The following is a 13,438-nucleotide window of genomic DNA, read 5'->3' on the forward strand; positions in this document are numbered from 1 at the left end:
CCCACCCGCAGCACTCACAAAAACGCCTCCTTGAGCCGGGACTCCTTCAGGGGCTCCTCATCGCTGCTCCCTGAATGCGGCTCTGCCCTGCAACGTCACCAGGGTCACCTCGGGCCGGTGACGGCGCCCACGGGGACACCACAGTGTCACCAGGGTCACCTCGGGCCGGTGACGGCGCCCACGGGGACACCACAGTGTCACCAGGGTCACCTCGGGCCGGTGACGGCACCCACGGGGACACCACAGTGTCACCAGGGTCACCTCGGGCCGGTGACGGCGCCCACGGGGACACCACAGTGTCACCAGGGTCACCTCGGGCCGGTGACGGCGCCCACGGGGACACCACAGTGTCACCAGGGTCACCTCGGGCCGGTGACGGCGCCCACGGGGACACCACAGTGTCACCAGGGTCACCTCGGGCCGGTGACGGCGCCCACGGGGACACCACAGTGTCACCAGGGTCACCTCGGGCCGGTGACAGCGCCCACGGGGACACCCCCAATGTCACCAGGGTCACCTCGGGCCGGTGACGGCACCCACGGGGACACCCCCAATGTCACCAGGGTCACCTCAGGCTGGTGACAGCGCCCCCTGTGTCCCCACAGTGCCTCTCCGGGTGTCCCCAGTGTCCCCAGTATCCCCAGTGTCCCGGTGTTCCCAGCGTCCCCCCTGCTGTCCCAGTGTCCCTGATGTCCCCAATGCTCCTAGATGTCCCCAATGTCCCCAATGTCCCCAGGTGTCCCCAGGTGTCTCCAGTGTCCCCTCACCTCCTGTAGGTGTCGGAGGCGGCGGCGTAGTGCAGCACCGTGCAGCCTTTGCCGTCGGCCTCGTTGGCAATGTCCCCAATGTCCCCAATGTCCCCAATGTCCCCAATGTCCCCAATGTCCCCAGGTGTCCCCAGTGTCCCCAATGTCCCCAGGTGTCCCCAGGTGTCCCCTCACCTCCTGTAGGTGTCGGAGGCGGCGGCGTAGTGCAGCGCCGTGCAGCCTTTGCCGTCGGCCTCGTTGGCGCTGGCCCCGGCTGTCACCAACGTCACCGTGCACTGGTAGCTGCCGTTGGCCGCCGCGTAGTGCAGCGGGGTCCTGGGGACACGCAGGGGACACACGGGGACAGCACGGCCTGAGACACCCTGGGAACCCTTCCAGGACCCAGCAGGAGCTCAGAGCACCCCAGGAACCCTTCCAGGACCTTCCCAGGAGCTCAGAACATTCTGGAAACCCTTCCAGGACCCTTTGGGAGCCCTTCCAGGACCCAGCAGGAGCTCAGAGCACCCCAGGAACCCTTCCAGGACCCAGCCAAAGCCCAGGACACCCTGAGAACCCTTCCAGGACCCTCCCAGGACACTTTGAAACCCTTCCAGGGCCCAGTAGAGCCCAGAATCCCCCCAAAACCCTTCCAGAACCCTTCCAGGACACTGGGAATGCTTCCAGGACCCTCCCAGAACACCTCAGGTACCCTTCCAGGACCCAGCAGAAACCCAGGACCCCCCAGGAACCCTGCCAGGACCCACCAGAAGCTTAGAACATTCTAGAAACCCTTCCAGGACCCTCCCAGGACACCTTGGGAGGTCCTTCCAGGACCTGCAGTAGCCCAGGACACCTCAAAAACCCTTCCAGGACCACCCCAGAACACCCCAAGAACCCTTCCAGGACCATTTGGGAACTCTTCCAGGACCCAGCTGGAGTGTAGAACATTCTGGAAACTCTTCCTGGACCCTTCCAGGACCCGGTAGGAGCCCAGGACACCCTGGGAACCCTTCCAGGACCCTTTGGCAACCCTTCCAAGACCCTTCCCAGGAGCTCAGAACATTCTGGAAACCCTTCCAGGACCCAGCAGAAACCCAGGACACCTCAGGAACTCTTCCAGGACCCTTCCAGAACCCTCCCAGGAGATTTTGGGATCCCTTCCAGGACCCAGCAGGGTGTCCCAGCAAGGACCTGGCCCCGGGGGCTCTGGTGAGGGTCCCGGGAGGATTTCTGGGATCTGGGATTCGGGATTTGGGAAGGCCCCGCCCCTCTCACCTCCCGAACTTGTCCCTCCTCCGCAGGTCGGCGCCGCTGCTCAGCAGCAGGTTCAGACATTCCACGTTCCTGCAGGGGACAGCGACCACAGACGTCCCCTCAGGGATCAGAAATGTCACCTCAGGGACCCCAAAATGTCACCTCAGGGACCCTGAAATGCCCCCAGGTGTCCCAATGTCCCCAGTGGTGTCCCCAGGTGTCCCCAGGTGTCCCCTCACCCCCCCGAGGCAGTGGCGTGCAGACAGGTCCTGCCCAGGCTGTCCCCAGGTGTGTCCCCATGTCCCCAGGTGTCCCCAGGTGTCCCCAGGTGTGTCCCCATGTCCCCAGGTGTCCCCCCAGGTGTCCCCAGGTGTCCCCAGGTGTCCCCTCACCCCCCCGAGGCAGCGGCGTGCAGACAGGTCCTGCCCAGGCTGTCCCCAGGTGTGTCCCCATGTCCCCAGGTGTCCCCAGGTGTCCCCAGGTGTGTCCCCATGTCCCCAGGTGTCCCCCCAGGTGTCCCCAGGTGTCCCCAGGTGTCCCCTCACCCCCCCGAGGCAGCGGCGTGCAGACAGGTCCTGCCCAGGCTGTCCCCAGGTGTGTCCCCATGTCCCCAGGTGTGTCCCCAGGTGTCCCCAGGTGTCCCCAGGTGTGTCCCCAGGTGTCCCCTCACCCCCCCGAGGCAGCGGCGTGCAGACAGGTCCTGCCCAGGCTGTCCCCAGGTGTGTCCCCATGTCCCCAGGTGTGTCCCCAGGTGTCCCCAGGTGTGTCCCCAGGTGTCCCCTCACCCCCCCGAGGCAGCGGCGTGCAGACAGGTCCTGCCCAGGCTGTCGGGGGTGTTGATGTCGAAGCCGGCCGAGAGCACGTGCTCATTGCTGAGAGACGACACGATGCTGTACAACTGACCTGGGGACACGGGGGACAGCGGCCGTCACCTCGGCGTCCCCACGGCCACCTGGGTGCCGCTGGCACAGGGACAGGCTGGGGACAGGCTGGGGACAGGCTGGGGACAGTGGGGACAGGCTGGGGACAGGCTGGGGACAGGCTGGGGACAGTGGGGACAAGGCGGGGACAGGGCAGGGGATGGGGCGGGGACAGAGAGAGGACAGGGAAGGACACGATGGGGACAGTGGGGACAGGCTGGGGACAGGCTGGGACAGGCAGGGAACAGGTTGGGGACAGTGGGGACAGTGGGGACAGGTTGCGGACAGGCTGGGACAGGCAGGGGACAGGTTGGGGACAGTGGGGACAGGCTGGGGACAGGCTGGGACAGGCAGGGGACAGGTTGGGGACAGTGGGGACAGGCTGGGGACAGGCTGGGGACAGTGGGGACAGGCTGGGGACAGGCTGGGACAGGCAGGGGACAGGTTGGGGACAGTGGGGACAGGCTGTGGACGGGTCGGGGACAGTGGAGATAGGTTGGGGACAGGCTGGGGACAGGAGGGGACAGTGATTACACGCAGGGGACAGGCAGGGAACAGACTGGGATAGGGCAGGGACAGGGTGGGGACAGCGGGGATGGGTTGGGGACACACTGGGGACATGCTGGGGACACGTCGGGGACACGCTGGGGACATGTTGGGGACATTGGGGATGCGTCGGGGACACGTTGGGGACATGCTGGGGACATTGGGGACACGTCGGGGACACATTGGGGACGGTGGGGACACATTGGGGACAGTGGGGACACACTGGGGACACGTTGGGGACACGTTGGGGACAGCGGGGACGGTCACCTGAGGAAAGCAGCTTGCGGCAGCAGTCGGAGAAGCCGAAGAGAACGGCCAGGTGCAGCGGGAACATGTCGTGGATCCCGCGCCTGACGGGGGAACGGGGTCAGCAACGCGGGAATGGGGCCGGGGCACCCCAAAACCACCCGGGACAGCCCAAAACCACCCGGGACAGCCCAAAAACACCCGGGGCACCCCAAAACACACCGGGGACAGCCCAAAACGCACCGGGGACAGCCCAAAACCACCCGGGACACCCCAAAACACACCCAGGACAGCCCAAAACACACCGGGGACACCCCAAAACACACCGGGGACAGCCCAAAACACACCGGGGACAGCCCAAAATCCACCCGGGACACCCCAAAAACACCCGGGGCACCCCAAAACACACCGGGGACACCCCAAAACACACCGGGGACAGCCCAAAACACACCCGGGACAGCCCAAAACACACCTGGGACAGCCCAAAAACACACCCGGGACAGCCCAAAATCCACCCGGGACACCCCAAAACACACCGGGGCACCCCAAAACACACCGGGGACACCCCAAAACACACCGGGGACAGCCCAAAACACACCCGGGACAGCCCAAAACACACCTGGGACAGCCCAAAAACACACCCGGGACAGCCCAAAACACACCTGGGACAGCCCAAAACACACCTGGGACAGCCCAAAACACACCGGGGACACCCCAAAACACACCCGGGACAGCCCAAAACACACCCGGGGACAGCCCAAAACACACCGGGGACAGCCCAAAACACACCGGGGACACCCCAAAACACACCCGGGGCACCCCAAAACACACCTGGGACAGCCCAAAACACACCCGGGACAGCCCAAAACACACCCGGGACAGCCCAAAACACACCGGGGACAGCCCAAAACACACCGGGGACAGCCCAAAACCACCCGGGACACCCCAAAACACACCGGGGACAGCCCAAAACACACCGGGACACCCCAAAACACACCCGGGGCACCCCAAAACACACCTGGGACAGCCCAAAACACACCGGGGACAGCCCAAAACACACCGGGGACAGCCCAAAACCACCCGGGACACCCCAAAACACACCGGGGACAGCCCAAAACACACCGGGGACAGCCCAAAACCACCCGGGACAGCCCAAAACACACCTGGTACACCCCAAAATCCACCCGGGACACCCCAAAACACACCCAGGACAGCCCAAAAACACACCGGGGACAGCCCAAAAATCACCCGGGACACCCCAAAAACACCCGGGACAGCCCAAAACACACCCGGGACACCCCAAAATCCACCCGGGACACCCCAAAACACACCCGGGACAGCCCAAAAACACAGCTGGGACAGTCCAAACCACACCCGGGACAGCCCAAAACACACCTGGGACAGTCCAAACCACACCCGGGACAGCCCAAAACACACCCGGGGACACTCCCAGAACCCTTCCAGGATCCAGAACCTTCTGGAAACCGCCCCATGGACCCCCCAGAACTCTCCCAGGACACCCCAAAAACCCTTCCAGGACCCCTCCAGAACCCTTCCAGGACCCAGAAGGAACCCAGAACATTCTGGAAACTCCCCCAGGACACCCCAGAACCCTTCCAGGACCCTCCCAGGACACGCCAGAACCCTTCCAGGACCCGCAGCAGGCCGGAAGGTTCCGGAAGGAGCCGGCCCCGCCCACCTGGCGGTGTCAGCACCGTTGGTCATTAAGGTACTAATGAGCAGCTCGTGCCCGTAGCGGGCGGCCACGTGCAGCGGCGTGTTCCCAAAGCGGTCAGCGCAGTCGATCTCACTGCCTGCAGGGGGATTCCCAACGCTCCTGATCCGGGATTCCCGGGATTCCCAGGATTCCCAGGGATTCCCAATGTTCCTGACCCAGGATTCCCGGGATTCCCAGGGATTCCCAACGCTCCTGATCCAGGATTCCCGGGATTCCCAGGACTCCCAGGTATTCCCAACGTTCCTGATCCAGGATTCCAAAGATTCCCAGGATTCCCAGGGATTCCCAACATTCCTGATCCAGAATTCCCAGAATTCCCAGGGATCCGTAACACTCCTGATCCAGGATTCACAGAATTCCCGGGCATCCCCGACACTCCAGATCCCGAATTCCCAAAATTCACAGGGATCCCCAAAGCTCCTGATCCAGGATTCATGGAATTCCCAGGGATCCATAACACTCCTGACCCCGAATTCATGGAATTCCCAGAATTCCCAGGGATCCCCAACATTCCTGATCCAGAATTCATGGAATTCCCAGGATTCCCAGGGACCCCCAATGCTCCTGATCCAGGATTCCCAGAATTCCCACCCCACAGACAGCACAGGGAGGGATTCCCAGCACTCCTGAACCCCCTCCCGAGTTCCCAAAATCCCGGGATGAGGGTTTGGGAAGGTCTGGACCCCCTCCCAGAACTCCCAAAATCCCGGGATGAGGCACCGACCGTTCTGGATGAGGATCTGCGAGCGCGTGAACCGGCCGTGGATCGCCGCCATGTGCAGGGGGCTCTTCCCTTCCTTGCTCTGTGGGAAACAACCCCAAAAACACCCGGGCAGGGGTCAGCGACATCCCAAAATATCCCCCAAAAACACCCGGGGAGGGATCAGCGACATCCCAAAATATCCCCCAAAAACACCCGGGGAGGGATCAGTGACATCCCAAAATATCCCCCAAAAACACCCGGGGAGGGGTCAGCGACATCCCAAAATATCCCCCAAAAACACCCGGGGAGGGGTCAGCGACATCCCAAAATATCCCCCAAAAACACCCGGGGAGGGGTCAGCGACATCCCAAAATATCCCCAAAAACACCCAGGTGCGCTCAGCCACGCCCCAAACCCCTCCCCAGACCCCTCCCCCAGGTGGGCTCAGCCACGCCCCAAACCCCTCCCCAGACCCCTCCCCCAGGTGGGCTCAGCCACGCCCCAAACCCCTCCCCAGACCCCTCCCCCAGGTGGGCTCAGCCACGCCCCAAACCCCTCCCCAGACCCCTCCCCCAGGTGGGCTCAGCCACGCCCCAAACCCCTCCCCAGACCCCTCCCCCAGGTGGGCTCAGCCACGCCCCAAACCCCTCCCCAGACCCCTCCCCCAGGTGGGCTCAGCCACGCCCCAAACCCCTCCCCAGACCCCTCCCCCAGGTGGGCTCAGCCACGCCCCAAACCCCTCCCCAGACCCCTCCCCAGGTGGGCTCAGCCACGCCCCAAACCCCTCCCCAAACCCCTCCCCCAGGTGCGCTCAGCCACGCCCCAAACCCCTCCCCAGACCCCTCCCCCAGGTGCGCTCAGCCACGCCCCAAACCCCTCCCCAGACCCCTCCCCCAGGTGCGCTCAGCCACGCCCCTACAGCCTTCAGCTTTAGCTTTACAGAACTCTGAACTTCATCCGCAGCGTTAGCGAGTTCTCCTCGCAGCTCAGCCGGACAAAACCGTCCCTCTCCAAAAATACAACCGGGGAATTGAGGAGAACTGGACAACTGACCCCAGCACGGAAACGGACCAAAACCCACGCTTGGTTCGGAAACTCGGGTCCACCTTGGGCTCACCTTGGGTGTAACCACGGCCAGACGCCCGAGGGGCATCCTTCGATTGATTTTTAATAAACACCCACCGTATTCCTTCAACTGCACCCAGCCTCTGTCCCAGGTCACCCCTTTGGCCCCCACACCCCAAATCCCAGGATCCCACACCTGGAAGTCGACGTCGGCGCTGTTGTTGACCAGGATCCTGTCCCCAAACCCCAAACCCCAAATTCCTGAGGATCCCACACCTGGAAGTCGACGTCGGCGCCGTTGTTGACCAGGATCCTGTCCCCAAACCCCAAACCCCAAATTCCCGAGGATCCCAGACCTGGAAGTTGACGTCGGCGCCGTTGTTGACCAGGATCTCCAGGCACAGGGCGCCGTTGGTGGAGACGGCGGCGAAGTGCAGGGGGGTGAAGCCCTTGTCGTTGGGCTGGTTGACGTTGGCCCCCACGTTGACCAGCTCGTTGGCCACGGCGTCCTGGCCCATGTAGCAGGCGATGTGCAGCGCCGTGTTCCCGAAGGAGTTGGGCTCGTCGATCTGCGCGAGAGACGGGAGCTATCTGTGGGATCCAGCCGTGGGATCCATGGGATCCATCCAAGGGCAACACAGGATCTGTGGGATCCACCCGTGGGATCCACCCATGAGATCCACGGGATCCACCCATAGGATCCACCCATGGGATCCTGCGTATCTGTGGGATCCACCCACGGGATCCTGCATATCTGTGGGATCCACCCACGGGATCCACCCACGGGATCCACCCACGGGATCCACCCATGAGATCAACAGGATCTGCGTGATCCACCCACGGATGCCACGGGATCCATCCATGGGATCCATCCACAGGATCCACAGGATCCATTGGATCCATCCATGGGATCTGTGGAATCCATCTGTGGGATCCACCCATGGGCTCCACGGGATCCACCCATGGGATCCATCCACAGGATCCACAGGATCCATTGGATCCGTCCATGGGAACTGTGGGATCCATCTGTGGGATCCATCCATGGGATCCATGTGATCCACACATGGGATCCATCCACAGGAGCCACAGGATCCATTAGATCCATCCATGGGATCTGTGGGATCCATCTGTGGGATCCATCCATGGGATCCATGGGATCCATCCATGGGATCCACAGGATTTGGGGTTTGGGGCTTGGGATGGGCAAAGGGGATGAGGAGAAGCCAAGGGTGCTGTTGGTGCCCTGGGATCCTGTCACCATCCCGGGATCCTGTCACCCCCCAGGACCCTGTCATCACCCCTCCTGGCACCACCCAAGGTTTCTGTCACCACCCCGAGATCCTGTCACTGTGCAGGGATCCTGTCACCACCCAGGATTCTGTTACTGTCCCTCCTGTCACTGCCCCAGGATCCTGTCACCACCCCGGGTTCCTGCCACCACCCGGGGGAGAAGGACTTTGGTTCCTTGATCTCAGGGATCAACAAAATCCAGAGGATTTGGGATTTAGGAGGGAAAAAGGCAACTGAGAACCAGCCAGGGTGAAGGACTTTGGTTCCTTGATCTCAGGGATCAACAAAATCCAGAGGATTTGGGATTTAGGAGGGAAAAAGGCAACTGAGACCCAGCCAGGGTGAAGGACTTTGGTTCCTTGATCTCAGGGATCAACAAAATCCAGATTTGGGATTTAGGAGGGAAAAGGCAGCTGAGAACCAGCCAAGGTTTCTGTCCCCACTCAAAGCTCCTGCCAGCACCTGTCCTCACCTGTCCCCACCCCGGGCAGGTCCCGGGGCTCTCACCTCGACCCCCAGCCTGAGGAGGTGACGCACGACCTCGATCTGACCGCTGGCGGCCGCCGTGTGCAGCAGCGTGTACCCCTTCCTGTCCTTGCACATGACATCGGCCCCGCGGGCCACCAGCAGCTTCAGCACCTCCAGGTGACCTGCGGGGACAGGGGGGACAATGTCTGAGTGACAGGGAATGGGACAGACGGGGAATGGGACAGGTGTGACACCACCAGCAGCTTCAGCACCTCCAGGTGACCTGCGGGGAAAGGGGGGACAATGTCTGAGAGAATGGGACAGGTGTGACACCACCAGCAGCTTCAGCACCTCCAGGTGACCTGTGGGGACAGGGGGGACAACATCCCAGAGACAGGGAATGAGAGAGAAGGGGAACACCAGAGAGAGAGGGAAACACGGGAGGGGAATCCCTGCGGGATTGGGAATGAAGGGAGAGGGGACGGGGAGGCGGAGAAGAGGAACAGGAGAGGAGGAGAAAAGAGGAGACACGGAGAGGAGGAAGGGGAAAAATGAAGAGGAGAAACAGGAGGAGATGGAGAGATGGAATAGGGGGAAGACGGAGAAGGGATGAGAGAAATGGAGAGAAAAGTGGGAGAGGTGGAGGGAAAGGACGGGAGAAATGGAGGGAAGACTGAGACAGAGGGAATGGGAGAGCAGGAGAGGGAATGGGAGAGCAGGAGAGGGGGAATGGGAGAGCAGGAGAGGGAATGGGAGAGCAGGAGAGGGAATGGGAGAGCAGGAGAGGGAATGGGAGACCAGGAGAGGGGGAATGGGAGAGCAGGAGAGGGAATGGGAGAGCAGGAGAGGGAATGGGAGAGCAGGAGAGGGGGAATGGGAGAGCTGGAGAGGGAATGGGAGAGCAGGAGAGGGAATGGGAGAGCAGGAGAGGGAATGGGAGAGCAGGAGAGGGGGACGGGAGGTGGAGCCGGCCGGGAGCACCCACCCAGGAAGGCCGCCCAGTGCAGGGGCTGCCGGTCCTTCTTGTCACACGTGCTGGGACTGGCACCTTTGTTGAGCAGCAGGTTCACCATCTGTGGGGGGTGGGGACAGCGTCAGCGGGGCCACCACGGTGTCCCTGGCCATCCGCTGTCCCTGCTCATCTCTGGCCCTGTCTGTCCCTGTCCCTGCCCACCCCGATGCCCCAGCACACCTTGATGTCCCTGCTGCCCACCCCAATGTCCCCAGACCCACCCCAACATCCCTGCCCACCCCCATGTCCCTGTCCCCTGCCCACCTCCAGGTGGCCGCTGTGCACGGCATGGTGTCCCCTGTCCCTGTAACCCCAGTGTCCCTGTCACCCCGGTGTCCCTGTCACCCCGATATCCCTGCCCACCCCGGTGCCCCTGTCCCCTGCCCACCTCCAGGTGGCCGCTGTGCACGGTGTGGTGTCCCCTGTCCCTGTAACCCCAGTGTCCCTGTCACCCCGGTGTCCCTGTCACCCCGGTGTCCCTGTCACCCCGATATCCCTGCCCACCCCGGTGTCCCTGCCCACCCCGGTGTCCCTGTCACCCCGGTGCCCCCGTCCCCTGCCCACCTCCAGGTGGCCGCTGTGCACGGCGTGGTGCAGCGCCGTGCGCCCGGTGCGGTCGGCCACGTTGACGGTGCTGAGCAGCGGCACCAGCGCCTCCACGCACTTGGTGGCCCGGTTGGCGGCGGCCACGTGCAGCGGCGTCTGCCAGTGCTTGTCGCGGGCGTTGACATCGGCCGAGTGCTTCAGGAGCAGGTGGAGGGCTTTCTGCGGGGGGACAGGGGGAAAAAGGGGTTTCTGGGAGGTTGTTGCAAATCGGGGCACGAAAAGAACGACCCTCGCCGTCAAGAAGAGAAGCGAGGAGCGACGGAGGATGTTTATGGTGGTTTGGGGGTTCATACAGGTTTTGGGATTTGTTCGGGGGTGTTTATGGTGGTTTGGGGGTTTATACAGGTTTTGGGATTTGTTCCGGGGTGTTTATGGTGGTTTGGGGGTTCATACAGGTTTTGGGATTTGTTCGGGGGTGTTTATGGTGGTTTGGGGGTTCATACAGGTTTTGGGATTTGTTCGGGGGTGTTTATGGTGGTTTGGGGGTTTATACAGGTTTTGGGATTTGTTCGGGGGTGTTTATGGTGGTTTGGGGGTTCATACAGGTTTTGGGATTTGTTCCGGGTTGTTTATGGTGGTTTGGGGGTTCATACAGGTTTTGGGATTTGTTCAGGGGTTGGGGGATGAGAGGAACAACTCTCTGAAAGGAGAGTGGGATTGGAATCCGCTCCCCCGGGGAAGAGCAGGACGAGAAGGAACAGTCCCAAATTCCTCCAGGAGAGGCTCAGGACGGACATCAGGAGGAATTTTTCCATGGAAAAGGGTGGTCAGGCTTTGGAAGGAGCCGCCCAGGGAGGTTTGGAGTCCCCAGGGCCCTGGTGGGGATCGCTCCCAGCTTGGATTTGGCTCTTTTCCCACCCTCAAACCTCCCGGCATCCTGCAGATCCCCCCCAGCCCTCACCTGGGCTGCTCCAGCCCCGTTCCCAGGTGGGATCTGAGCCAGGTGGGCTCATCCCAGGGAAGGAAAACCCCGGAACCACGGGAGCAACGGGGAGTGAACGTTCCCCGGTGACTCAGCAGGGCCCAGGGGATGATAAACCCGACCCACTGACCTACATTTGACTTTTATTTCCAGGCTCTGGCCTCCTGGCTTTCCCCCTCCCTCTGCCATGGGGGCAGAGCTTCCAGGGATCCCCAGTCCCACAGATCTTCTCTCCCAGAGCCCCAAAAAACCAACCCAGCCACCCCACAAGGCAGGGAAAGGATTTGGGGATGGTTCCTCTGGACAGGCCAGAACTTCCCAGGTGGAAAAGCCGAGGGTGGAATCCCACAACTCAGCGTCCCCCCCAGACCCCAAATCGAGGGAAGAGGAGCAGAAATTCCCGTTTTTCCCCTCTCCAATCCCACGGGGAGCACCCACCTCGTGGCGGGAGGCGGCGGCGCGGTGCAGCGGCGTCAGCCACACCGTGTCCTTGGCGTTCACGTTAGCACCTGTGGGGACACGCACGGGGCTCGGGGAGGGGATCCCAGAGCCCCCCAAAAAACCCCTCAGCTGCCTCTCCCTGCTGGGATAATCCCCGTGAGATTCTACAGCCCCAGGTGAAGGTCACCAATCTTGTTGGATGGGGAGGTTTTTCGGAGTTTGGCCCCTTTGGGGTCACGGCAGATTCGGGGTTCCCTCTCTCCTCCCGGTGTCCTGAGGTTCCAGAGGGTGAGGAGCAGAGGGGGACACTCAGAATTCAACTCCTGGGCCACAAACACGGAGTTTCTCGGGAGTTTTTTTGGGTGACACAACCCAAAACTGAGATCAACCCCCCCCCTCCCACCCCGGATTTTAGGGGAATTTCTCTGGGATCAGGTGGAACTGCTCCTCACTCCAGCCCCACACGTGCCCCTCCTGGCCCTGCCTCCAGCTCGGCTATTTCAGTGCCGGGATGTGGAAACCTCTGGGGATTATGGCCCCGCTCCCTAATCCTGCCCTGGCTGCCACCCTGGCAGCTCGGGGGGGACTGGGGGGGAGCAGAGCCCATCCTGCTGCCCCCCGGGGACATGGAGAGGGATTTGGGGGGTCTGGGGAGGGATTGGGGGGGTCTGGAAAAGGATCAGGGACCTGGAGAAGGTTTGGGGACCTGGACTGAGGACCTGGAGAGGGATCTGGAGAGGGATCCAGAACCTGGAGAAGGAATGGGGACTTGGAGAAGGATCAGAAACCTGCAGAAGGTTTGGGGATCTGGACTGGGGACCTGGAGAGGGATTGGGGGTCAGGAGAGGGATCGGGGACCTTCAGAGGGATTGGGGGCCAGGAGAGGGATTGGGGACCTGGATTGGGGACCTGGATAAGGATTGGGGGTCTGGAAAGGGAACAGGGACCTGGAGAGGGATCTGGGATTCTAGAGAGAAATCTGGGATCTGGAGAGGAATTGGGAGACCTGGAGAAGGATTGGGGACCTGGACTGGGGACCTGGAGAGGGATTTGGGATCTGGAGAGGGATCAGGAATCAGGAGAGGGACCAGGGACCTGGAGAAGGCCCAGGGACAGCCCCCCGGGGCTCACCTGACAGGATGAGCAGCTCGAGGATTGCAACGTCTCCGACGTAGGCAGCAGCGTGGAGCGGGGTCCGGCGTTCCTGGTCCTGGAGGGGAGAGAGGAGATCCACCCGTGGGCCTGGAGGGCTGGGAATGGCTGGGAATGGCTGGGAGAGGCTGGGAAAAGCTGGAAAGGGGCTGAGCCTGGAGAAGAGGAGCCTCAGGAGGGATCTTTTCACCCCACGACTCCCTGACGGGAGAGCAGGGCCAAAATCTGCTCCCAGGGAACAGCAGGATGAGAGAAACAGCCCCAAATTCCACCAGGAGAGGCTCAGGGTGGACATCAGGGGGAATTTTTCCATGGAAAAGGGTGGTCAG

At 62.3% G+C, this 13,438-nt stretch overlaps 1 protein-coding gene across 2 annotated transcripts in view; it reads right to left on the reverse strand.

The window, feature by feature from the left end:
• Positions 1–13,438, reverse strand: part of ANKRD52 (ankyrin repeat domain 52) — a 37,935-nt gene that overhangs the window by 19,970 nt on the left and 4,527 nt on the right. For both annotated transcript variants that reach the window (XM_066207434.1, XM_066207433.1), the window contains exons 3-15: positions 13,089–13,167; positions 11,955–12,025; positions 10,553–10,753; positions 9,962–10,049; positions 9,016–9,158; positions 7,575–7,787; positions 6,175–6,253; positions 5,412–5,526; positions 3,734–3,816; positions 2,786–2,903; positions 2,022–2,090; positions 942–1,082; positions 19–87 (exon numbers count right to left, since the gene is read on the reverse strand). In XM_066207434.1, coding sequence (XP_066063531.1) covers positions 19–87; positions 942–1,082; positions 2,022–2,090; positions 2,786–2,903; positions 3,734–3,816; positions 5,412–5,526; positions 6,175–6,253; positions 7,575–7,787; positions 9,016–9,158; positions 9,962–10,049; positions 10,553–10,753; positions 11,955–12,025; positions 13,089–13,167 — 1,469 coding nt within the window. The remainder of the gene's footprint in view (positions 1–18; positions 88–941; positions 1,083–2,021; positions 2,091–2,785; positions 2,904–3,733; positions 3,817–5,411; positions 5,527–6,174; positions 6,254–7,574; positions 7,788–9,015; positions 9,159–9,961; positions 10,050–10,552; positions 10,754–11,954; positions 12,026–13,088; positions 13,168–13,438) is intronic.

This window comes from Chamaea fasciata, unplaced genomic scaffold (assembly GCF_029207755.1).
Source record: "Chamaea fasciata isolate MVZ Bird 193981 ecotype frontalis unplaced genomic scaffold, bChaFas1.0.hap1 SCAF_41, whole genome shotgun sequence".
NCBI lineage: Eukaryota > Metazoa > Chordata > Aves > Passeriformes > Sylviidae > Chamaea > Chamaea fasciata.